Source organism: Hyperolius riggenbachi, chromosome 11 (assembly GCF_040937935.1).
Source record: "Hyperolius riggenbachi isolate aHypRig1 chromosome 11, aHypRig1.pri, whole genome shotgun sequence".
Lineage (NCBI taxonomy): Eukaryota > Metazoa > Chordata > Amphibia > Anura > Hyperoliidae > Hyperolius > Hyperolius riggenbachi.
This window is the reverse complement of record NC_090656.1, coordinates 1,946,907-1,974,533: the sequence shown is the minus strand read 5'-3', so window position 1 is coordinate 1,974,533 and position 27,627 is coordinate 1,946,907. Positions and strand designations below refer to the sequence as shown.

Below are 27,627 nucleotides of genomic sequence, written 5' to 3'. Positions count from 1 at the left end.
GTCAGTGTTTGCCGCTGGAGGTGAGCTGCACTGCCGCTTCTCATACTTACACACAGGGGCAGAGGAGGCTACACGGACCTCTCCACATGATCAGCAGAAGCTGACTCTAGGGGAGCCGTGCAGGAGAGGAGAGGTCAGTGTTTGCCGCTGGAGGTAAGCTGCACTGCCGCTTCTCATACTTACACACAGGGGCAGAGGAGGCTACACAGACCTCTCCACATGATCAGCAGAAGCTGACTCTAGGGGAGCCGTGCAGGAGAGGAGAGGTCAGTGTTTGCCGCTGGAGGTGAGCTGCACTGCTGCTTCTCATACTTACACACAGGGGCAGAGGAGGCTACACAGACCTCTCCACATGATCAGCAGAAGCTGACACTAGGGGAGCCGTGCAGGAGAGGAGAGGTCAGTGTTTGCCGCTGGAGGTAAGCTGCACTGCCGCTTCTCATACTTACACACGGGGCAGAGGAGGCTACACAGACCTCTCCACATGATCAGCAGAAGCTGACTCTAGGGGAGCCGTGCAGGAGAGGAGAGGTCAGTGTTTGCCGCTGGAGGTAAGCTGCACTGCCGCTTCTCATACTTACACACAGGGGCAGAGGAGGCTACACAGACCTCTCCACATGATCAGCAGAAGCTGACACTAGGGGAGCCGTGCAGGAGAGGAGAGGTCAGTGTTTGCCGCTGGAGGTGAGCTGCACTGCCGCTTCTCATACTTACACACAGGGGCAGAGGAGGCTACACAGACCTCTCCACATGATCAGCAGAAGCTGACACCAGGGGAGCCGTGCAGGAGAGGAGAGGTCAGTGTTTGCCGCTGGAGGTAAGCTGCACTGCCGCTTCTCATACTTACACACAGGGGCAGAGGAGGCTACACAGACCTCTGCACATGATCAGCAGAAGCTGACTCTAGGGGAGCCGTGCAGGAGAGGAGAGGTCAGTGTTTGCCGCTGGAGGTGAGCTGCACTGCCGCTTCTCATACTTACACACAGGGGCAGAGGAGGCTACACAGACCTCTCCACATGATCAGCAGAAGCTGACACTAGGGGAGCCGTGCAGGAGAGGAGAGGTCAGTGTTTGCCGCTGGAGGTGAGCTGCACTGCTGCTTCTCATACTTACACGCAGGGGCAGAGGAGGCTACACAGACCTCTGCACATGATCAGCAGAAGCTGACTCTAGGGGAGCCGTGCAGGAGAGGAGAGGTCAGTGTTTGCCGCTGGAGGTGAGCTGCACTGCTGCTTCTCATACTTACACACAGGGGCAGAGGAGGCTACACAGACCTCTCCACATGATCAGCAGAAGCTGACACTAGGGGAGCCGTGCAGGAGAGGAGAGGTCAGTGTTTACTGCTGGAGCCATTGATGAGATGAGATGAACTGCCACTTCTCATACTTACACACAGGGGCAGAGGAGGCTACACGGAGGAGATACAGGGTGTCCCCAACGTCATAAAGGGTCGGCAATTCATATCAGAGGGCGATCGTAAGTCGGGGACTCCCTGTTTTCAACATATAAGATGCAGGGACGTTTCCTACCCATTTTTGGGAGAGAAAAAGTGCGTCTTATAGTCTGAAAAATACGGTAATAATCTTCTTTTCTTTGTAGTTGTGAAACCTCCTAAAAAACCAAACCAATAATGCTAAATATTTGCATTATTGATGAGGGCTGCGGAAAAGAAAACCCTTAAAATCCAGCCATCCTTTTAGGTGACAGCCCTGGGGATCTCTTTAATTATTCAGGTAATAACAAGTTAACAACGAGGCTGTCGTCACCTGTAAAGTGACAGTAACAGGACCTCTTTGCCCTTTAAGTAACAGTAGTGAGATCTTGCTTACCTTTAAATGACAGTAATGGGTCCTCTGACTATTGAGTGCCATTAGTGGGCTCACATGGACAGTAAGTGACTATAAAACGGATGTCACAACATTGAGGGCTCTCTGGCTGGTAATTGACAGGGTCTTCTCAGAATATTTAGTGGCAGCAGTGGTGGGATTGCTTTAACCATTAAGTGACTGTAGTGGAGACTCTCTGACTGCTCAGTGACAACTTCAAGTAATAAATGCCATTAGTGGAATTGTTTTATTTCCCACAATGCAAGGAGGTTCACAGACAGGAAACTGCCATGGCCATGGCCCTGACATCACACTGTGGGAGGGGTCTCACTATACCTCTCAACTTTATGAGTAAGAAAGAGGGACAGTGGGGAGCTATGGTTTCACCACAATATCAGCCACACAGACCCACTGATAAATTATTTGAGAAAAGGTTAAATTCCTCTTTAAAGGACAACTGAAATGAAAAGAATATGGAGGCTACCAGAACTATTTGGCTGCAGTAGTGTCTGAATCACACCAGGAACAGGCATGCAGCTAGTCATGTCAGATCTGACAATAATGTCAAAAACACCTGATCTGCTGCATGCTTGTTCAGGGGCTGTGGCTGAAAGTATTAGAGGCAAAGGATCAGGAGGACAAGCAAGTAACTGGTATTGCTTAAAAGGGAATGAATATGGCAGCATCCATATACCTCTCACTTCAGTTGTCCTTTAAAGTCAACCTGCCAGATTTAAAAGTGGCCCTATGGGGTGCTCACCATGGGAGGGAAAAGCCTCTGGATCCTAAACGCAAGCTCCGCCCCGCTCCCGCAGAAATAGCCACGCCCAGTTGGGTTTGTGCTAGTGATGAGGCATAGCTGGCTCGCCCCTGCGCAGTACTGCGGACCCGATGCGGCCCAGTTATCTCCAAAGACAGCCGAGCTAGACGGAGCTAGTGACACACTGACACACTGAGGGGTCCTAGCGCAGGAAGGAGACTGCATAGGAGGTCGGGGAGAGGCTCTAGGGTCCGGAGGCTTCCCCCTCCCACGGCGAGTTCCTCCTTAGGGGCACTTTTATATCTCGCAGGTTCCCTTAAAGTGACCATAGCGAGTTCTCTGAATGACAGGTGACAGCAGTGGGGTCTCTCTGATTATTAAAGAGAACCTGTAACTTCAAAAAGTGCCCCTGGGGGGTAGATACCTCGGGAGGGGAAAGCCTCTGGATCCTATCGACGTTCCCCCGTCCTCCTCCATCCCCCGGTGGCAGCGCTAGGGCCCCTCGAACAGCGGGGATGTAAATATTTACCTTCCCGACTCCAGCGCAGGCGTAATAGTGGCCCTCCACATGGAGATAGGTGGAAATAACCGATCCCAATCGCGTCCGCTCCACTACGCAGGCAGACGTCTCCTGTGCAGCAGAGTGGACCCCATAAGGCTCGGCTATTCCCGCCTTAGCACATCAGAGAGCTGCTACTCTCGGAGGAGGAGGGGGAAGCCTTGATAGGATACGAAGTACTCCCCCTCCTGAGGTGAGAACCCCATACGGCCACTTTTACATCACACAGGTTCCCTTTAAGTAACCATAGCGGGTTCTCTCTGAATGAGCGGTGACAGCGGTGGGATCTCTCTTAAGTGACAGTAGGGGGACCACTTGAACTACAGAATGACAGTGATAAAGCCCCTCTGACTGTTATACGTCAGTAATGGTGTCCCTCTGACATGTTGGCCTCTCTTGTTACCTGATAAAGTGACAGCAGTAAAGGGAGCTTCTGCATACCTGACAGTTAGTGTCATGTCCTCAGGAGCGCCGTCCACAGCAAAGCGGAACTCCTCGGTGAAATCTCCCAGGATATTGCAGCACAGGGTGATCTGTATGGCCTGGTGCCCATCAGGCAGGATGATGCCCTCACTGGGGGAGAATGTGAAGCAGGAGGCCACCGCCGAGGTCGGAGATGTAAAGCTGAAGATTCCATCAATGGCTCCTTCATTAGCCAGGATGACCTTATTGGAAGGCAGAATAGAGAGAGCTGAGCCACAGATATGCCCTGACTGATCAGTAACTATAGATAGAAACAGAGGAGAAGCCCTGACTGATCAGTAACTATAGATAGAGACAGAGGAGAAGCCCTGACTGATCAGTAACTATAGATACAGACAGAGGAGAAGCCCTGACTGATCAGTAACTATAGATACAGACAGAGGAGAAGTCCTGACTGATCAGTAACTATAGATAGAGACAGAGGAGAAGTCTTGACTGATCAGTAACTATAGATAGAGACAGAGGAGAAGCCCTGACTGATCAGTAACTATAGATAGAGACAGAGGAGAAGTCCTGACTGATCAGTAACTATAGATACAGAGAGAGAAGCTCTGACTGATCAGTAACTATAGATAGAGACAGAGGAGAAGCCCTGACTGATCAGTAACTATAGATACAGACAGAGGAGAAGCCCTGACTGATCAGTAACTATAGATACAGACAGAGGAGAAGCCCTGACTGATCAGTAACTATAGATAGAGACAGGAGAAGCCCTGATTGATCAGTAACTATAGATACAGACAGAGGAGAAGCCCTGACTGATCAGTAACTATAGATACAGAGGAGAAGCCCTGACTGATCAGTAACTATAGATAAACGAGACAGAGGAGAAGCCCTGACTGATCAGTAACTATAGATACAGACAGAGGAGAAGCCCTGACTGATCAGTAACTATAGATACAGACAGAGGAGAAGCCCTGACTGATCAGTAACTATAGATAGAGACAGAGGAGAAGCCCTGACTGATCAGTAACTATAGATACAGACAGAGGAGAAGCCCTGACTGATCAGTAACTATAGATAGAGACAGAGGAGAAGCCCTGACTGATCAGTAACTATAGATACAGACAGAGGAGAAGCCCTGACTGATCAGTAACTATAGATAGAGACAGAAGAGAAGCCCTGACTGATCAGTAACTATAGATAGAGACAGAGGAGAAGCTCTGACTGATCAGTAACTATAGATACAGACAGAGGAGAAGCCCTGACTGATCAGTAACTATAGATAGAGACAGAGGAGAAGCCCTGACTTATCAGTAACTATAGATACAGACAGAGGAGAAGCCCTGACTGATCAGTAACTATAGATAGAGACAGAGGAGAAGCCCTGACTGATCAGTAACTATAGATACAGACAGAGGAGAAGCTCTGACTGATCAGTAACTATAGATACAGACAGAGGAGAAGCCCTGACTGATCAGTAACTATAGATACAGACAGAGGAGAAGCTCAGACTGATCAGTAACTATAGATACAGACAGAGGAGAAGCCCTGACTGATCAGTAACTATAGATAGAGACAGAGGAGAAGCCCTGACTGATCAGTAACTATAGATAGAGACAGAGGAGAAGCACTGACTGATCAGTAACGATAGATAGAGACAGAGAAGAAGCCCTGACTGATCAGTAACTATAGATAGAGACAGGAGAAGCCCTGACTGATCAGTAACTATAGATACAGACAGAGGAGAAGCCCTGACTGATCAGTAACTATAGATACAGACAGAGGAGACGCCCTGACTGATCAGTAACTATAGATACAGACAGAGGAGAAGCCCTGACTGATCAGTAACTATATATAGAGACAGGAGAAGCCCTGACTGATCAGTAACTATAGATACAGACAGAGGAGAAGCCCTGACTGATCAGTAACTATAGATACAGACAGAGGAGAAGCCCTGACTGATCAGTAACTATAGATACAGACAGAGGAGACGCCCTGACTGATCAGTAACTATAGATACAGACAGAGGAGAAGCCCTGACTGATCAGTAACTATAGATAGAGACAGGAGAAGCCCTGACTGATCAGTAACTATAGATAGAGACAGGAGAAGCCCTGATTGATCAGTAACTATAGATACAGACAGAGGGGAAGCCCTGACTGATCAGTAACTATAGATACAGAGGAGAAGCCCTGACTGATCAGTAACTATAGATAAACGAGACAGAGGAGAAGCCCTGACTGATCAGTAACTATAGATACAGACAGAGGAGAAGCCCTGACTGATCAGTAACTATAGATACAGACAGAGGAGAAGCCCTGACTGATCAGTAACTATAGATAGAGACAGAGGAGAAGCCCTGACTGATCAGTAACTATAGATACAGACAGAGGAGAAGCCCTGACTGATCAGTAACTATAGATAGAGACAGAGGAGAAGCCCTGACTGATCAGTAACTATAGATACAGACAGAGGAGAAGCCCTGACTGATCAGTAACTATAGATAGAGACAGAAGAGAAGCCCTGACTGATCAGTAACTATAGATAGAGACAGAGGAGAAGCTCTGACTGATCAGTAACTGTGATGATCCGCTCAGCTGGCTGCACAGGCAGACAGCTGTTTGTCCATTCCTCTAGTCTGTGGGCTGCAGGTCTCTGGAACAGAGACCTGTCTTTCCATTGCAAGTTTCTGTTCTGTTCTCTTGCTGGGGAATTTGCATACATTCGTTATGCAAATCCCCTACCTGCCTTCTTTGATGACTGGCACTATAAGAGCTTTATGTTTCCCAGAATGCTTCGCTGGTCATTTCCCTTCCATGCTCAGTTCCTGATGGACACTGCTGGAGTGTCAGCCATTGCTATCTAGTATAGTTAATTCCTGGGGGTTGCTTTAGGCTCCCCTTCTAGCCCAGTCAGGTTGTATTATCTGTATTGCCTGTTCTGTCTTGTCTTGCCTGTTTGCCATTGTCCTGTCCCTATGGTGGTTGACAGGAAATGGTTCTGATCTATGTTCTTGGAGTATAGCTGGTGCAGCGGTTGCTACCAGCTATCTCTTCTGTTCTGTCTTCTGGGATCGCGCTAGCTACTTTGTGCTAGCGCTGGGGATCCTTCTGTTCTGTCTCCTGGGATCGCGCTAGTTACTTTGTGCGAGCGCTGGGGATCCTTCTGTTCTGTCTTGTCGGTCGCGATTGCGCTGTCACCAGCGGCGGTTGATAGTGAATCGTTCTGTCTTGCTGAGATCGCACTAGCCGCTAGCGTTAGCGGCTGTGGATCTTTCTGATCTGTGTTCCTGCTTGGATCACACTTGCTCTGGCGGAAGAGCGGTGGATCCTTCCTGCCTAGTTCTTGTTTTTCGTGTGTCTGTCTTGTCCGCTGCGCTTGCTACAGGCTCGGTGAGGTAACCGTTAAGCAAGCGCTCGCGTCCCCTGTTTCATGTTTGTCTGTTTATGGTTAGTTAGGCGTGCTTGTCTCTATTGTGCTTATCACGTGGAGATCGCGCATAACCGCGTGCACTGTTGCGAATGAGTGCGGTGTTCGCGGTTAGCTAGCGTTGTTATTTTCCATATCTCCTTATTGTATTTGCTGTGCCTTTGCTACCCTCGTATTCTATTCTGTTCTGCCTTGTGTCACGTCTCGCGATCGCACCTCTCGCGATCGCGTTCCTAGTTCGTATCTGCTGTTGTACGTGGTCGCGGAGTGGCGACTGGATTGGCGCACACACATACAACCTATCCCTTTTGCTCAATCTCATTCGCAATCGCCTCTCTTGCGATTGCGTTCTGCGCTTCGTACAATTCCTGTCTGGCACTTGTGGAGGTACAGAGGATTGGTTCCTCTGCACTCCCCAGCGCCATCTGCCGACAGGAATTTCCCTCTACAGGTGCGTAGCACCTTTTGCTGGGTTCCTGCAAATTATACGCTTGTGGAGGATCTCCGCCGTGTCAGCGCACGCGTTGTGCGCTGATCACGGGGAAAGTTCCACAATCGTGACAGTAACTATAGATACAGACAGAGGAGAAGCCCTGACTGATCAGTAACTATAGATAGAGACAGAGGAGAAGCCCTGACTTATCAGTAACTATAGATACAGACAGAGGAGAAGCCCTGACTGATCAGTAACTATAGATAGAGACAGAGGAGAAGCCCTGACTGATCAGTAACTATAGATACAGACAGAGGAGAAGCTCTGACTGATCAGTAACTATAGATACAGACAGAGGAGAAGCCCTGACTGATCAGTAACTATAGATACAGACAGAGGAGAAGCTCTGACTGATCAGTAACTATAGATACAGACAGAGGAGAAGCCCTGACTGATCAGTAACTATAGATAGAGACAGAGGAGAAGCCCTGACTGATCAGTAACTATAGATAGAGACAGAGGAGAAGCACTGACTGATCAGTAACGATAGATAGAGACAGAGAAGAAGCCCTGACTGATCAGTAACTATAGATAGAGACAGGAGAAGCCCTGACTGATCAGTAACTATAGATACAGACAGAGGAGAAGCCCTGACTGATCAGTAACTATAGATACAGAAAGAGGATAAGTCCTGACTGATCAGTAACTATAGATACAGACAGAGGAGAAGCCCTGACTGATCAGTAACTATAGATAGAGACAGGAGAAGCCCTGACTGATCAGTAACTATAGATACAGACAGAGGAGAAGCCCTGACTGATCAGTAACTATAGATACAGACAGAGGAGACGCCCTGACTGATCAGTAACTATAGATACAGACAGAGGAGAAGCCCTGACTGATCAGTAACTATAGAGACAGACAGAGGAGAAGCCCTGACTGATCAGTAACTATAGAGACAGACAGAGGAGAAGCCCTGACTGATCAGTAACTATAGATACAGACAGAGGAGAAGCCCTGACTGATCAGTAACTATAGATACAGACAGAGGAGAAGCCCTGACTGATCAGTAACTATACAGACAGAGGAGAAGCCCTGACTGATCAGTAACTATAGAGACAGTCAGAGGAGAAGCCCTGACTGATCAGTAACTATAGATACAGACAGAGGAGAAGCCCTGACTGATCAGTAACTATAGATACAGACAGAGGAGAAGCCCTGACTGATCAGTAACTATAGATACAGACAGAGGAGACGCCCTGACTGATCAGTAACTATAGATACAGACAGAGGAGAAGCCCTGACTGATCAGTAACTATAGATACAGACAGGAGAAGCCCTGACTGATCAGTAACTATAGATACAGACAGAGGAGAAGCCCTGACTGATCAGTAACTATAGATACAGACAGAGGATAAGTCCTGACTGATCAGTAACTATAGATACAGACAGAGGAGAAGCCCTGACTGATCAGTAACTATAGATAGAGACAGGAGAAGCCCTGACTGATCAGTAACTATAGATACAGACAGAGGAGAAGCCCTGACTGATCAGTAACTATAGATACAGACAGAGGAGACGCCCTGACTGATCAGTAACTATAGATACAGACAGAGGAGAAGCCCTGACTGATCAGTAACTATAGATAGAGACAGAGGAGAAGCCCTGACTGATCAGTAACTATAGATACAGACAGAGGAGAAGTCCTGACTGATCAGTAACTATAGATACAGACAGAGGAGAAGCCCTGACTGATCAGTAACTATAGATACAGACAGAGGAGAAGCCCTGACTGATCAGTAACTATAGATACAGACAGAGGATAAGTCCTGACTGATCAGTAACTATAGATACAGACAGAGGAGAAGCCCTGACTGATCAGTAACTATAGATACAGACAGAGGAGAAGTCCTGACTGATCAGTAACTATAGATACAGACAGAGGAGAAGCCCTGACTGATCAGTAACTATAGATACAGACAGAGGAGAAGCCCTGACTGATCAGTAACTATAGATACAGACAGAGGAGAAGCCCTGACTGATCAATAACTATAGATACAGACAGAGGAGAAGCCCTGACTGATCAGTAACTATAGATACAGACAGAGGAGTGTATAAGTGACTGACCTCATAGCTGTGTGATGAGCCAACAAACACTCTGCCGATGTCCAGCTGGTCAAAGCTGAAGCGGAGTTTGGGCCCCAGACCCTCCCCACGGATGCGCAGAGGCAGGCGACTTTCACGACCTGATACAGAAAACACACGTGACAGGTTATAACACGCGTGACAACACATGTGACAGGTGACAACACACGTGACAGGTGACAACACACATGACAGGTGACAACACACATGACAGGTGACAACACAAGTGATGGCATTCTGACACAATGCACTGCTGAACCAGTAACGAGCAGGTTACCTGTGACATCACAGTACACGGTGCGCTGGTAGAGCTGGGCAGCTTTCGGTCTGAAAAGCACGGTCACTTGTACAGAGGAGTTTGGCCAGACGTCCCCCTCCTGAAAGAAGAATTGTTATTATTTATGTATTTATAGCTGACATTACTCTTCTGCAGCACATTACAGAGTACATAGTCATGTCACTGACTGTCCTCAGAGTAGCTCACAATCTAATCCCACCATAGTCCTAGTCTAATGTCCTGCCATTTTATTATTATTATTATGTATTTATATAGCAGTGACATCTTCTGCAGCACGTTACAGAGTACATAGTCATGTCACTGACTGTCCTCAGAGTAGCTCACAATCTAATCCCACCATAGTCATAGTCTAATGTCCTACCATATTATTATTATGTATTTATATAGCACTGACATCTCCTGCAGCACATTACAGAGTACATAGTCATGTCACTGACTGTCCTCAGAGAAGCTCACAATCTAATCCTACCATAGTCATAGTCTAATGTCCTACCATATTATTATGTATTTATATAGCACTGACATCTTCTGCAGCACATTACAGAGTACATAGTCATGTCACTGACTGTCCTCAGAGGGGCTCACACTCTAATCCTACCATAGTCATAGTCTAATGTCCTACCATATTATTATTATGTATCTACATAGCACTGACATCTTCTGCAGCACATTACAGAGTACATAGTCATGTCACTGACTGTCATCATAGGAGCTCACAATCTAATCCTACCATAGTCATAGTCTAATGTCCTACCATATTATTATTATGTATTTATATAGCACTGACATCTTCTGCAGCACATTACAGAGTACATGGTCATGTCACTGACTGTCCTCAGGAGTAGCTCACAATCTAATCCCACCATAGTCATAGTCTAATGTCCTACCATATTATTATTATGTATTTATAGTGCTCTGACATCTTCTGCAGCACATTACAGAGTACATAGTCATGTCACTGACTGTCCTCAGAGGAGCTCACACTCTAATCCTACCATAGTCATATGTCTAATGTCCTACCATATTATTATTATGTATTTATAAAGAACTGACATCCTCTGCAGCACATTACGGAGTACATAGTCATGTCACTGACTGTCCTCAGAGGAGCTCAGGCTCTAATCCTGCCCTAGTCATAGTATAATGTCCTACCATATTATTATTATGTACTTATATAGCACTGACATATTCTGCAGCACTTTACAGAGTACATAGTCATGTCACTGACTGTCCTCAGAGGAGCTCACATTCTAATCCTACCATAGTCATAGTGTAATGTCCTGCCATATTATTATTATGTATTTATATAGCAGTGACATCTTCTGCAGCACATTACAGAGTACATCGTCATGTCACTGACTGTCCTCAGAGGAGCTCACACTCTAATCCTACCATAGCTATAGTCTAATGTCCTACCATATTATTATTATGTATTTATAGTGCACTGACATCTTCTGCAGCACATTACATAGTACATAGTCATGTCACTGACTGTCCTCAGAGGAGCTCACAATCTAATCCTACCATAGTCATAGTCTAATGTCCTACCAATATATTATTATTATGTATTTATTTAGCACTGACATCTTCTGCAGCACTTTACATAGTACATAGTCATGTCACTGACTGTCCTCAGAGGAGCTCACTATCTAATCCTACCATAGTCATACTGTAATGTCCTACCATATTATTATTATGTATTTATATAGCACTGACATCCTCTGCAGCACATTACGGAGTACATAGTCATGTCACTGACTGTCCTCAGAGGAGCTCAGACTCTAATCCTGCCCTAGTCATAATCTAATGTCCTACCATATTATTATTATGTACTTATATAGCACTGACATCTTCTACAGCACATTACACAGTACATAGTCATGTCACTGACTGTCCTCAGAGGAGCTCACAATCTAATCTCTACCAGAGTCATAGTGTAATGTCCTACCATATTATTATTATGTATTTATAGTGCACTGACATCTTCTGCAGCACATTACAGAGTACATAGTCATGTCACTGACTGTCCTCAGAGGAGCTCACAATCTAATCTCTACCAGAGTCATAGTGTAATGTCCCACCATATTATTATTATTATTAATATGTATTTATATAGCACTGGCATCTTCTGCAGCACTGTACAGAGTACATAGTCATGTCACTGACTGTCCTCAGAGGAGCTCACACTCTAATCCTACCATAGTCATAGGGTAATATTATACCATATTATTGTTATGTATTTAGGCAGCTGCTCCAGTAAATGTAGCACAGATATTTTTCAAAAATTATTTGGGTGAAATTAGAACCCTTCCCTGGGCCATATTAAAACATAGCAACAGACGGGGAGAAGGTTAGGGCTGCACTCATCACCGGCAGTGAGAACCTTTTGAAACAAATCCAGTATGACCTGCAGGCAAATGTTTAGGCCAGATTTGCTGGATCAGTTATGTGCAAGTAAATGTAAGCAGCTTGAAAATGAACCAATCAAATCCTGCTGGGATAAAGTTCGATTGGTCCATTTTCAAGCTGAATTAATTTGCATACAAAATTAGCATAATGTTGCATCAATTCAAAACTATTTGCATTCCATTAACCATCCCTAATGATGAGTCCCATGTGTGTTTCTTTTTTATTCTGCCATGTGTAAAAACAGCCAAAAAGAAAAAAACATCAATTGTTTTTTGGAGCTACAGGGGAACCTTTTCTCAAGGTGCCATTAAACAAGAAAGGGCTATCCTGTTCAATAGCACCTTGAAAAAGAGGACGCCCATGTGGTGACGAAACAATGCTTGTTTTTGGGTCAGTTTTTGTTTGTTGTTCTTATGACGGAATAACGGAAAGACATGGAACTCATCATACACAATCAGAGGAACCAGCAGGCACACAATTAATGGGTCCCAAACCAAGTCCTGTAGGTACCGGCTGTACAGGTGATGAGCGATATATAAACAAGCTGAAGACTACAGGCGGGGTCCTGAATCAAACGACAAGGAGCAGGAAAGTCTGGCAGTGTAAGCTGTAAGCGGTTTATTAACTTCAGATAAAGTGTTTGTGCATCATTAGCATTTCAGCATAAAATAATAACAGCAAAGGACTGTGAACTGTTAGGCCTCGTTCCCATTAGGGACGTTTCTGTGCGCTTTCCACAGCGCACTGCCCTGTGCAATCAGCAAGGTATTGATTTTCCCATGTAACTAAATGTAGCTGGTTCACATCTATGCGTTGCACTGAGCAGCGTTACAAAAACGTAGTGTTGCTGCATTTCTGTGCGCTGAGCTGTAAAGCGCACATCAATGCAAGTGAATGGGTGCGCTTTTTTAGCGCACAGAAGCGCGTACAAGCGCATAGAAGCGCATGCGTTTTTTACCCCTAATTGAAGAAAAAAATACATTTACATACAAAAACAAAGTTTTATTGACAACTGCTGCTGCTACAATAAGCAAAACGTGCTTTAAAGAAGTGCAGCGCAACGCACAGAAACGCGCACACTAAAGCGCGCACAAGCGCATGCGGTTTTCACCATGCGCTTTTACACGTTTTTCAGCGCAGCAGATGTGAACGAGGCCTTATTGTATATGATGTGATGGTCAGGATCGTGGCAGTGGGCGCCGAGAGGGTGCACAGCCTGACGGCCGTTTCACAAGCTAGCTTCCTCCGAGGCCTGTGTGCAGACTGCAAAGGCCTACTCCTTAGTAGCTTAGGACATCAACATTCACTCCCTAACCAGCTCCTGTCATCTCCAACTAAAAAACATACCTCGCATCCGGCCTTTTCTCACTCAGGACACAACCAAAATGTTATCATATCCCGTTTGGACTATTGCAATATATTGCTTGGTGGACTTCCAACTAACCAACTAGCACCGCTCCAATCTGTACTGAACTCTGCTGCTCGACTCATTCATCTCTCCTCTCGCTCTTCCTCTGCTGCTCCTCTCTGTCAGGATCTTCACTGGCTACCAATTAACCAGAGGATCCAGTGCAAACTCCTAACCCTAACCTACAAAGCTCTCCACAATCTCTCTCCCCTGTACATCTCCTCACTAGTCTCCAGATACCAACCCAACCGCAATCTCAGATCTGCACACGAGCTTCTGTTGTCTTCCTCTATAATCACCTCCTCGCATTCACATACACAAGACTTCTCACATGCTTCACCCCTCTTTTGGAATGCCCTTCCACAACACATCCACCACTCTGAAACCTTTATATGTTCCCTCAAAACTCACTTTTTCCGACAAGCATCCAATCTAACTTAGGCCATTCCCCCTTCAACCTCTGAACAAGTTGCACTCCTCACTAGATAATCTAAAAGCACACTATCTGTATGAATACAGTATATTGCCACACCTCTTGTGCCCCCCCCCCCCCCCATTCCATTAGATCGTAAGCTCAGAAGGACAGGGCTCCCTCACCCTGGAAATTGTTATTCACTTTGTATGTTGCACTCTGTTGTACATTTTGTTCATGCATTTGTCACAGTAACCACCAGTTCTGTATGTTGTCCCAGTGTCCGTATTTGCTGTACACCACTCTGTATTCATCTGTACCCCATGCTTGTTTTTTCTTTTTTGTGTTGGTGCATTATAAATCAATATTAATAATAATGTGAAGCTAAACTAGCTGGTGAGGACCCCAAACTATGCGCTAAGGGCTATTTTCCTCTCAAATTGTGGAAACCGTGTTGGGATGTTTCTGTTATTGTGCTGCATTTGCATCACGATTTCCCCCGATCGCAATCATCGTGCCTCCTGCATTGTTCAGCTCCTGTATAAAGTACAGAAACGCAGAAACATCACAGAGGAATCGCACTGCTGTTTGCTTTTTTGCCAATTCACAATATTGTCCTGCCCTTTCCTTTTTCTCCCCTTGGAAATCGCTAAGGCGCCGCATTTGCACGGTACACCCGTCAGATTGCGGTGGAAGCGTGGTATTGGAAAGTGAAAGAAATGCGTGGAAAAGAACCTGAAGTGTGACCCTGGTTGGAACTAACAAGCCGAGCTCCCTTTACCTAATATTCTGTATTCTGCAATGCTTGGGTCAGTAGAAGAGACATCTGAAGAGGCGGCAAAGCAGCCATTTTACACAAAGCAATTCTCCCTGCATTCTCCTATGATGCTATCACTCACAGGAGGTAGTAAAAGTCTGGCATACATGACAGGTCTTGGACTAGTCCATCTCTTCATGGGGGATTTTCAGGGTTTTATTTATTTTCAAAGGCACATGCTGAATGGCAGTGGCTCAGTCCAACTGCCAATATAGTGTGCATGTGATCAGGCAGATCCGCCGACATCTTTGTTTACATCCTTTCTAGTGACAGCTTTTGTAAAGAATAAATGAGACTCTGAAAATCCTCCATAAGAAGATGGACTAGTCCAAAACCTGTCAGAGCTGTCAGATTTTTATTGCTTACTGTAAGTGACAGCAACATAGGAGAAAAGTAATTCATGGCTCATTTTACTCTAGGTGAAATGCACATCTTATACTTGTACATCTTATACTTGGACACACGTGTACACATATATTTGAAAAAAAATTGGGCTAGTGATCCTTTAGGGAAACGAACATTGACCATTTATAGGAAGAACTTGTATAGGTGAGGAGTCTGTCAGCCTCAGGGACTTGTGACTGAGAATCATGGGGAGTCCTAGTTAGTTGAGAGGTCCATCAAGCCTCTCAGCCAATGTCCAATAGTGCACAAGGCTTCCATACAAAACTCAACCCTTATAGGATAGTTACCCAACTTCTTATATTGTACAAGTGAGCACGTTGGGCGACAGGCCGGAAACGTTGTGCTGGCTTTTATTGCTGTATCTCCGCATACACAAGAAATGTAAGAAGTTGGATAATTATCCTTCGAGGGTTGAGTCCTGCATGGAAGCCCTGTGCACAATTGGATGCTCACTGGCCGGGGCAATGCTGAAGCTGAAATAGTTTGGACACATAATGAGAAGGTAGGATTCAATGAAGAAGACCCTCATGCTGAGAAAGATTGAGGGCAAAAGGAAGAGATGGCAGAGAATGAGATGGCTAGATCCATTATGATAGAAGCAGCAAACATGAGCTTGGACAAGCTTCAGGGGGCAGTAGAGCATAGAGGGGCCTGGCATGCTGGGGTCCGACACAAATCAATACCGACTGAACAACATCAGCCCACCCTGCAGGGCCTACGTTTCTGAAATAAGCGGGGCTCCCCTTTATGTATCCTCAGCACATAGAAGGCTATATACTCCTTGCAGAGCAATCCTCAGTTATCACTGCTTGTTATCTCGCTCATTGAGTATTCTTGTTAGGCCTCCTGTATCCTGGAGATCAGCAGATGGAACTGCTAGGAGTCATTAACAAATTAAATTATATACATATATTGTAGAATTATCTGAATCCTGTCATTACGATCAGTTTCCTGCTGTTCCCTTCCAAGAAAGGAGGAGAGGGCAGGGAGCAAACCCGAGAGAGACAATGAAAGCAGAGCAGCCGCGCCATTGTCTGACAAACGACTTCAGAAAATGAGCCGCCACCTGAGACATGCCCACTGCTCAGCACACACTGTGCGATTAATAGCCGGCTTGTGATGAAACGCTGAAATCATGAATACAGTGGCTTGCAAAAGTATTCGGCCCCCTTGAAGTTTTCCACATTTTGTCACATTACTGCCACAAACATGAATCAATTTTATTGGAATTCCACATGAAAGACCAATACAAAGTGGTGTACACGTGAGAAGTGGAACGACAATCATACATGATTCCAAACATTTTTTACAAATAAATAACTGCGAAGTGGTGTGTGCATAATTATTCGGCCCCCTTTGATCTGAGTGCAGTCAGTTGCCCATAGACATTGCCTGATGAGTGCTAATGACTAAATAGAGTGCACTTGTGTGTAATCTAATGTCAGTACAAATACAGGTGCCCTGTGACGGCCTCAGAGGTTGTCTAAAAGAATAATGGGAGCAACAACACCGTGAAGTCCAAAGAACAAACAAGACAGGTCAGGGATAAAGTTATTGAGAAATTTAAAGCAGGCTTAGGCTACAAAACGATTTCCAAAGCCTTGAACATCCCACAGAGCACTGTTCAAGTGATCATTCAGAAATGGAAGGAGTATGGCACAACTGTACACCTACCAAGACAAGGCTGTCCACCTAAACTCACAGGCCGAACAAGGAGAGCGCTGATCAGAAATGCAGGCAAGAGGCCCATGGTGACTCTGGACGAGCTGCAGAGATCTACAGCTCAGGTGGGAGACTCTGTCCATAGGACAACTATTAGTCATGCACTGTACAAAGTTGGCCTTTATGGAAGAGTGGCAAGAAGAAAGCCATTGTTAACAGAAAGCATAAGACGGGACGTTTGCAGTTTGCCACAAGCCATGTGGGGGACACAGCAACCATGTGGAAGAAGGTGCCCTGGTCAGATGAGACCAAAATTGAACATTTTGGCCAAAATGCAAAATGCTATGTGTGGTGGAAAACTAACACTGCACATCACTCTGAACACACCATCCCCACTGTCAAATATGGTGGTGGCAGCATCATGCTCGGGGGGTGCATCTCTTCAGCAGGGACAGGGAAGCTGGTCAGAGTTGTTGGGAAGATGGATGGAGCCAAATACAGGGCAATCTTGGAAGAAAATCTCTTGGAGACTGCAAAAGACTTGAGACTGGGGCGGAGGTTCACCTTCCAGCAGGACAACGACCCTAAACATAAAGCCAGGGCTACAATGGAATGGTTTAAAACAGTGGTTCCCAACCTGGGGACGATCGCCCCCAGGTGGGCGATTTGGGTTCTAAGGGGGGTGGTAAATTTGTGGGGGGCGACAGGGGGGCGATCAGTATGAAAAGGCAGAAAAAATAAAGTGTCGCAGTGTCACTCGTTTTTAAGAAAATTATGGGCAAAAAATATGATCTGTATAAAATATGCAAGTGTGCATGATAGAGTTGCGTAATTCCTCAGGGCTCGTTGGTCACGCCGCCGGTGTAATGTCAGATATTGCAGCCCGGAAGCAGCCTTCCTCACTGAGTATCACGCATGCTGGTTCCGGGGCTGGAGGTGTAATGTCAGATATTGCAGCCCGGAAGCAGCCTTCCTCACTGAGTATCGCGCATGCTCAGTGGGAAGTTAGATATTATTTACCTGAAATATCTCCGCTTCTGCACCACGTACACTCCCGAAATTTTCAGGGGAGGGAGGGGACCCCCAGATCTAGCTCTGTGTCGAATTGCAGCCCCCGAGCCCCGCTAGTTCCCGAGATAGGTTTGCTGCAATCAGTCTCGGGAACCAGCGGGGCTCGGGGGCTGCAATTCGGCACAGAGCTAGATCTGGGGGTCCCCTCCCTCCCCTGAAAATTTCGGGAGTGTACGTGGTGCGGAAGCGGAGATATTTAGGACGTTTTACGTGTCTGCACAATTTAATGGGACGCAGGCTCCTACTGCGCATGCGGGGCTGCACAACGTGCGGGGCTGCAATAGCTGACATTACACCGGTAAGGGAATTGGCGCGAAGTAGTTGAGTCATCGGCTATTTTTAGCTGGCAAGGTCACAGCGCTACCCCCTCCACTGGCACCACCACCTGGCGTAAGGGTATACCGTACTAAGAGAAGGGGGCGACAGGGGTGAGTCGTCTTCCCCTAAGGGGCGATACCTCATAAAAGGTTGGGAACCACTGGTTTAAAACAAAACATATCCATGTGTTAGAATGGCCCAGTCAAACTCCAGATCCTAATCCAATCGAGAATCTGTGGCAAGATCTGAAAACTGCTGTTCACAAACGCTGTCCATCTAATCTGACTGAGCTGGAGCTGATTTGCAAAGAAGAATGGGCAAGGATTTCAGTCTCTAGATGTGCAAAGCTGGTAGAGACATACCCTAAAAGACTGGCAGCTGTAATTGCAGCAAAAGGTGGTTCTACAAAGTATTGACTCTGGGGGCTGAATAATTACGCACACCCCACTTTCCAGTTATCTATTTGTAAAAAATGTTTGGCATCATGTATGATTTCCGATCCACTTCTCACGTGTACATCACTTTGTGTTGGTCTTTCATGTGGAATTCCAATAAAATTGATTCATGCTTGTGGCAGTAATGTGACAAAATGTGGAAAACTTCAAGGGGGCTGAATACTTTTGCAAGCCACTGTAGCTTTTCAGGCAGAAGATGGTGCATTTTGAACTGAATTCTCTGGGTAAGAGGCAGTCAGTGGAGGGATTGGGAATGAGGGGCAGCATCAGAGGAGCTGGAGGAGAGGTAGATGAGTGACAGAGTTCAGTAGATAGTGGAGAGGCACCAGTCTGTTTTTTGGTAGGCTGTAGAGTAGGATGTTGCAGTAGTCAAGATGGGAAATGATATCTGAAATTGCCCCACTGGTGACTGAAATAAGAGGAGGGCAAACCCTGCAGACAAAAGCACAAGCTTGAGGTAACAGGATGACATGAATGCAGAAAACAGGAGATGAGCATTTGGAGACTCAAGATAATAGTGTACTGACTACTGAGATCAGAAAGTGAGATAGATTTGGGTGTCATGAGTGTAGAGACCCTTTCTATAGCTTTATATTGCTATCTAGCCCCGTCCTCCGAGTGATGTTTAGCCTAGGCTGTTTAACTTTGCGGAATTCTCCCAGGGCATTCCACAACACCAGGCATTATTTCAATTGGCTTCAGGATAGTAAGCAAACATTCATCAGAGATTAAAGGGCAACTGTAGTGAGAGGTATATGGAGGCTGCCATATTTATTTCCTTTTAAGCAATACCAATTGCCTGGCAGCCCTGCTGATCCTCTGTCTCTAATACTATTAGCCATAAACCCTGAACAAGCATGCAGCAGATCAGGTGTTACTGACATTATTGTCAGATCTGACACATTTAGCTGCATGCTTGTTTCTGGTGTGAATCAGACACTACTGCAGCCAAATAGATCAGCAGGGCTGCCAGGCAACCGGTATTGTTTAACATGAAATAAATATGGCAGCCTCCATATAGTTCTCACTTCAGTTGTCCTTTAACTGACAGGACTAAAGATGTCACAACCTGTGATAAACGCGTCGCATCACTTTTTCAGGAGTGTGTAAATAAATAATTGTCTTTGTGAAATTGGCAGTACTTGTGTCTGCTTTAAAGAGAAACTCCGACCAAGAATTGAAGTTTATCCCAATCAGTAGCTGATACCCCCTTTCCCATGAGAAATCTATTCCTTTTCACAGACCGACCATCAGGGGGCGCTGTATGGCTGATATTGTGGTCAAACCCCTCCCACAAGAAACTCTAAGGGCCGTGGTACTCCTGGAACCTTGCTGCATTGTGGGAAATAGCTGTTTACAGCTGTTTCCAACTGCAAAAAAAAGCATGCAGCAGCTACATCACCTGCCAGCAGTAAAAATGTCACCATGTGATAAATGTTAGAATGTAAATCAGGGAGAGGAAAGATTTTACAATGGGCAAACCCTGACTAAATCATTTATACATAATTATTGTAAAAATGAAGCACTTTTTTTATTACATTATTTTCACTGGAGTTCCTCTTTAAGGAGGTAAGTCCACCACTGCTTCCTCAGCACTTAACTGTTTTAATTTATTTGATTCTTTTGGCGCCTCTGTTTGCTTTATACATGACTAGTGTCCATTCCTGGTGGAGGGCTGTCATACCCACTTTTTCCTAATCTACAGAAAGCGATTTCTTAAAGGACCACAATCGCAAAATGTAAAATGCATGTAAACATATACAGATAAGAAGTACATTTCTCCCAGAGTAAAACGTGCTATAAATGACTTTTCTCCTATGATTCTGTGACTTACAGTAGGTAGTGGAAATCTGACAGAAGCGACAGGTTTTGTGGCTACCTAACCCTGATACGGCATAATTATAACGCCGGTGGTTCCAGGGCACAGGACACAATAGCGTGTCCCAGCGGCACAGATCTTCGCTGTCTACAGACAGCAGAGTTACATACATCAGTCAGGAGCTGTTTTCATTGGTTTCTGACCGCCTGATAAGTGTGAGCCAATCACAGTGATCAGGAAGTGTGAAATGCATGTTAGTCCCAAATGGGGTAAGGAACATAGCGGGTGCTTCATACCAGAGGCTCAATGTAGAAGATGTTGTCTGAGAACAACATGGCGTCCGTTTCTGCCAGTTTCCTGCGGTTGTGGAAGGTGCGGCTGAGCAGGGAAAGGCGTTCACGTACGGTGGGATCCGCGCTACATTCCTCCAGGAAGTGCTCTGTTTCCTCTTCTTCTTCTGTGATGAGATCTGAGCAGAACCTGAAAACCAGAGAACAAGTCAGCAGATCCCACAAGACATCATGTGATCACCACAAAGTGTAGTTCACAACTCCAAGATCACATTGTACTGATCAGCGGTTCTTAACCGTGCTGGAGGTACAGAACTCCGTCAGTTTAGTACATGCATTCACCGAACCTTGCGTAGTTAAAGAAAATATAATTTTTTTTCAAGTTATGGAAAACAAAAGTTTGCTCTCTTAAAACAGAAAGAATTTGCGATAATTCAGGTTGGAGTGAGCTCCGAGATGCATCACTGCTGAATATATGCAAATCTTCCCCCAGATCTGCTGGAATGCAATGATGTGTCAGCTTGTTATGTGTACAGAGCCATAATAATCCAACATGCATACAGACTGTTTCCGGACTGATTGATCCTCATCAGTGCATGGCATGGATTCATGTGGCTCTATGGGGTAGGACCTGAAACACCCAGAGGTACAGACTTTATGCCACATGCCTTGAGAAAGGCCCCTGGAACAATTGTTGTATATTTGTGTGGAATAAGACTGGTGTGCTGATGTACCTGACTGCCGTATGTTTTTACAGAACAAAAGCAATAAAAGATGAATATCACACAAAAACATCATGAATATTTGCTGAATGGAACTGACACACACACCGCCGCTGAATCCCTCTCAGACACACTCACCGAACCCTGAACCACCGATTAAAGTGGATCCGAGATGAACTTTTACTCATTGCATAATTGTGTTTCTTTCATATTGTTTATAGGGCATTCCTCAAGCCAAATACTTTTTTGTTTTTGCTTTAATACTCCAATTCCCTATAAACTAAACATGCCACGCCCACAGGTTTTCAGCGAGCCAAGGCACTTTCAGACAGTAGCAAGGACTCATGGGAGCTCAGTCTGGGCAGGAGGAGGGGGAGGTGTTACTAGCCAGAGATTTCAGAGGCAGAGGGGAGGAGGGAGGAGGAGGGGGAATTAGGTTTTTTTTTGCTGAAGATGCAGATAAGCCGGTCTCTGTGTAATGTTTACAAACAACATGGCTGCTGTCATTGTATCACAGGAAGAAATAATCATATTCTATTAAAGCTGTTTTGCAGCTAGATTTGCTGTGTAAACTTTAGATAAGAAATATAGACAAGTTACTTGTTATAGTAAGTTTTTCATCTTGGATCAGCTTTAACAACCACTGGTACAGATTTTACAGTACTTATTGTAAAATGGTACAAAGTAAAGCTTGGTCCTATTGTCCAGTGGGGAACATTTGTAGCCATGATTATATATGTAGCTTTCTGAATGTTTGCAGTACAGTTTGGGGTTGTGTCAGATATTGGCAGAGCAGCACTGTCTACATTGGTGGTTTCAGTCTGTCCCTCCGCCAGTTGCCTAACCCTAACCTCCATCTTAATGAAACTGCCTTCCTGAAGCCTACATTTTACCCTCCCCGATCCACTCTGGCGGCCCGTGGCTGAACTTGGGAATGCATTCCATCGCAGTGCATCTGCTGTCCCCAAAACATTGTTCAGATGGAGTTTGTGTATTGCAGAAGCACAACAGGCAAACCCGGACACAGTGGAGAGGGATAGGTGTGAACAAACTCATCCTTTCTCACAGCAAGAAATAGAATCAGCTCTGCTCCCCACTCTGGAAGCTGGTCCAGTACCAGACCTATTGTGAACTGGACTCCCTCCTTCCTCATGAAAACCTCTTCCATGATGCTTGTCCCTAACTGTCACCAAATTACCAATTTAAAGAGAACCAGAGATGAAGCAACCTCATGTATTTTACCTTATAAATCAGTGGGAACATGACAGTAAACACCTAATCTGCTCTTTGTTACATTGTTCTCTGTTTAATTTGCCTGTTATCACCTCTAAGATAAGAATCCCGACTAAGCAGGGTCTGGCTTTGCTACAGAATAATTATAGCTGAGACTGTGTTCTTTGCTGTCTTCAAGTCCAAGCCTGCCCCCTGCTGGCTTTGCTCAGGAATCATTATAGCTGAGTCATTATAGCAAAGCCAGAATCAATGCTCAGTCCGGGATTCTTATCTCAGCTAGATAACAGACACTTTTAGCAGTGAGGATGGAACAGAGAGCATGGTAAATGTTTTCTCTAATGTTCCCACTGATTTCTATGGTAAAATACACAAGGGTGCTTCGTCTCTGGTTCACTTTAAGCCTCAGGGTTGTTTTCATATTTTGGGTTCAGTATCTCCCCGCAGGGAATGCTGGGACTTGTAGTTGTGCAGTCACAAGTCTCTTAATGTGTTATGTCTCTCTAGCACACATTATAGCAGGGAATGCTGGGACTTGTAGTTCGGTAGGATCAGGGTGTCAGCAGTCTCTTACACAGTGCTATAGTACTATTATTATTATTAAACGTTATTCAATGGGGGGGGGGGATTGGAACTATGAAAATGGTGGATAGGCTATAATAAACAGATGGGTCTTTCAGGCCTGCTTGAATGAGTAGAAGATGGGGGGTGAGCCTGATGGGGTAGGGAGTTCCATAGAGTAACGGCAGCTCTGGAAAAGTCCTGCAGCCTCACGAGTGATGCGAGGGGCGGGGACATCCGTAGAGTGTTGGAGGAGCGGAGAGCGGTTAGGATTAGAGATATATGAAGGGGAGGTATGGTGGATGGATGTGTATGCCAGTTAGAGCAGTTTCAGTTTACTTGAGAAGGTGACAGTGAAGGGACTTGTAAAGAGGGGCAGCTGAGGAGCAGCGGTGGGAGGAGTGGATGAGCCTGGCAGCTGCCTTCATAATGGATTTCAGGGGATGGAGCCTGGTTACAGGAAGTCCAGAAAGGAGGGCATCAGTTCCTCTCACATTATGTGACACACAAAGAAGCAGGGAATGCTGGGACTTGTAGCTGTGCCATGGCACTGTCTTGCATATTTAGGAGTATCAGTGTCTCCCCTTGCGTGTGGCCCACAGCAGGGGATCTGCAGGGGATCGGCAGGACACTACGGCTGACTACGCGAGGACACACAGCACATGCTTTGCTCTTAGTTAAAGTGCTTTCTTCAGCAGAAGATCACTCATGTCTGGATAATGTCATTAAATATGGAGCAGAGGGGAGCCGTCTCTCAGCTGCGTTCCTCCGAGGCACTCGCTGGCCCAGATGTAGGCCGCAGATTAACCCTTACACCCTGCCCCCTTCAGGAGAGGACTCAGAGCTGAAAGGCAGCACTCTGCAGGAATTATGGGATGACAGCGATGATGAATATTACATGGGGAAGCCAAGCAATTAGTGCAGAGTTGCCACTTCACATTAACATGTACAAACATGGAGGATGTGCTGGAACTCGCTGAAATAAGTCATGTTATCTGTGTACCAACAGCTGCACTCGCATCCTCTGTGATCAGAGCAGACAGAGGGCCTGATTTACCCAAGCTCTCCAGGGCTGAAGATCAATGCAGAACATACAGACACTGAGCACTTTTCTGGAAACACCTGTCATTACTGCCATGTGGGCTGGTTCAGGCACTTCTGTAACTGCTGATCTCACACTCAACAGTCTCCAGAGTTTACCAAAGACGGTGTCTGGAGTGGTCCAAAGGCCCTTCCAGAAAAAGACAAAAAAATGCACAGAGAAGTACAGTGTAGTATTCAACTGCACCAGATGTATGTAGAGAAGTGTAAAGAAGAGGTAGACGCAAGTGTGAATTGCAAGACCACCAACCGCAGAATTAGGCAATTGAGGAAGAACCCATCCTCATTCAGGGCTTTGGATCTTCCCTGGGCTGTGGGTCGCTCTCCAAGAAATAGTTGAGTGTTCCAGAAGGGCGATCCTATTTATTCATCTCCAGTCTAATGATCAGTGGCGATAATGAGCGCGGGAGCGCACAGGTGCAAGCGGGAGTGCGAAGCGGCAAGTGATGAGGTAGTCATGTCCCTGTAGGGGGAAGAGGGAATTTGCAGAGACGTAGTTACTGGTCCCGGGGAGGGGAAGTGGTTGATGTGGTTCTATGGGGTAGGACTTGAAGCGCTCAGAGTTACAGATTGCCCAGCAAGCTCATGGTTTTGCATAGCATTTCAGTAGAGAGGCTTTTTGGTCTCTTTCAGCCCTTTACACACTCCTAGGCCTTCTTGTTCCCCATGAGCTTGCTGGGCAACTTAAAGTATTACAGTATGATTCAATGCTAATATTATAATACACCTTACTGTATTTCATTATTGGATTGATCTGTTATTGTGTATCCCTGGTATAGTTCTGTTTATATGTTCTTTCAATAACATATGCAAGTCATAATGTCCAGGAGGTATTCAAAACAGAGGAAGTTTATTGCTCATTTATGGACGGCGGGTGATACTATGCAAATCCTTCCTTCATATACCTTCATGGCCAACTTGTGTATCCAGAGCTGCATGTATATAGCACAGACACAGTGACAGACACACATAGCTAATGAGGTCTTAAAGGAGAACTCCGTCATCTATCAGTGGACTGGGCATTCAGTAGAACTGACACTGGTCATTGGTAGCTATTACTTTTGTTATTTACAAGATGTACGACTAGGACCTGTCTAGCCAGTAAGGAAGCCAATGCTTAGGGGAACTCATGGAGAAGCATGTCATCAGTTTGATCAGGCAGCATGGTGGTGTAGTGGGCAGCATGGTGGGGTAGTGGGCAGCATGGTGGGGTAGTTGTTAGTCTAACCCTAACCGCCCCCAAAATGCCTAACCCTAACCAACTCCCCACCAATGCCTAACCCTATCCAAACCATCCCAGTGTATAATTCTAACCGATCCCCCCCCCCCCCTGCACTTCAATGCTTAGCAATAACCAACTTCCCCCACCACCACCCATGCCTAACCCTAAACAACTCCCCACCGATGCCTAACCCTATACAAACCATCCCAATGTCTAACGCTAACCGATCCCCCCCCCCCTGCACTTCTATGCTTAGCAATAACCAACTTCCCCCACCACCACCCATGCCTAACCCTAACTAACTCCCCACCAATGCCTAACCCTATCCAAACCATCCCAGTGTATAACTCTAACCGACCTCCCCCCCCCCCACTTCTATGCTTAGCAATAACCAACTTCCCCCATCACCACCAATGCCTAACCCTAACCAACTCCCCACCGATGCCTAACCCTAACAAAACCACCCCAATGCTAATCCTCATTGACCCATCCGCCCCACTGATGCCTAACCAACCCCCGCCCCCCACAATGCCTAGTCCTAACCTAACCCCCCCACAATGCCTTACCCTAACCACTAGAGCCCATTGATTGACATTGGTTTTCAGTTTTCCTATGCAGAAAACTTGCATGAAAACAGACAAGTGTGCTCCAAGCCTAAGAGTCCTGCTTGTTGATTCTTAGGGCAATTTCCCACTAGCTAACGCATGCGTGAACCCGATTACGGCACACAGAATGATGACAGGAAGCTGCACTTCAACCCGTGTCAGTGGCGCTAGTTCTAATTTAAGTTACTGGATGGTGTAATGGTTAAGGGCTCTGCCTCTGACACAGGAGACCAGGGTTGGAATCTCGGCTCTGCCTGTTCAGTAAGCAAGCACCTATTCAGTAGGAGACCTTAGGCAAGTCTCCCTAACGCTGCTACTGCCTATAGAGCGCATCCTAGTGGCTGCAGCTCTGGCGCTTTGAGTCCGCCAGGAGAAAAGTGCAATATAAATGTTATCTGTCTTGTCTTATTTCCCCGACGTTATTGTTCACATTAGTTGAAGTGTTCCAGAGCGTTACGTTGTAACGCCTCCGGGAACATTTAATCGCACAATCCTAAGAAAATCAATAGACCTTCATGTTGCCGTGCTTGTCGCATCCCATGTGTGGCCCGTCAGAACGCACAGCCGAGCACCTGCAGGGGAAGGAGCCTCAGCCAGCTGACCACAAGTCATGAGATGAAGTAATCACACCACGGAAGGCTCTGCCGCTTGCGGCATTCATGTTACACTTCTATGTTACTCCACAAGGGTAAATACAGCATGTGGCCTCCCCTACGGCCTCTGACCTCCTACCTCTGCCTCTGAGCCTCCTCCTCCAGAAGGGTGGCAAGTTCTTTCCACTGGAAGTGCGCTATGATGTCACTGCGGTTGGAAATGGTGACCGTCCTCTGGCTGGTTAAAGACAAGAAGGTCTTTTCGATGGTGAGCGAGTTCTTGTCTAGCCGCACGTTGATGTCAGTAGCTGCTCCATACAGGCTGACATGAATCTCCTCCCCTGAAACGAAGGCAAAGGTGAGTAGTGTTGGCATTGCTGGAGCTCTCACAACTCTAGGCAGCTGAGTGTGATCTCCACATACTGGATAATACAGGGAAAGGTGAGTTGTGTTGGCATTGCTGGAACTCTCACAGGCAGGGCCGGGCCGAGGCATAGGCTGGAGAGGCTCCAGCCTCAGGGTGCAGTGTAGGAGGGGGCGCACAATTCATTCAGCTGTCATTCCTAATTGTGTTTGAAGCAGAAAGAAATAAGAAAAGGGGATACATAGCAGTGACTGCAAGCCAGATAACTAGATATTAAGGTGTTGGGG

The 27,627-nt window shown here is 46.1% G+C and overlaps 1 protein-coding gene across 2 annotated transcripts in view; it reads right to left on the bottom strand.

The window, feature by feature from the left end:
- HYDIN (HYDIN axonemal central pair apparatus protein) overlaps positions 1 to 27,627 on the bottom strand; it is a 606,889-nt gene that overhangs the window by 405,640 nt on the left and 173,622 nt on the right. For both annotated transcript variants that reach the window (XM_068260328.1, XM_068260329.1), the window contains 5 exons: positions 27,116 to 27,317; positions 20,949 to 21,132; positions 9,856 to 9,955; positions 9,561 to 9,679; positions 3,587 to 3,810 (listed from right to left, as the gene is read on the bottom strand). In XM_068260328.1, the coding sequence (XP_068116429.1) occupies positions 3,587 to 3,810; positions 9,561 to 9,679; positions 9,856 to 9,955; positions 20,949 to 21,132; positions 27,116 to 27,317 (829 nt within the window). The remainder of the gene's footprint in view (positions 1 to 3,586; positions 3,811 to 9,560; positions 9,680 to 9,855; positions 9,956 to 20,948; positions 21,133 to 27,115; positions 27,318 to 27,627) is intronic.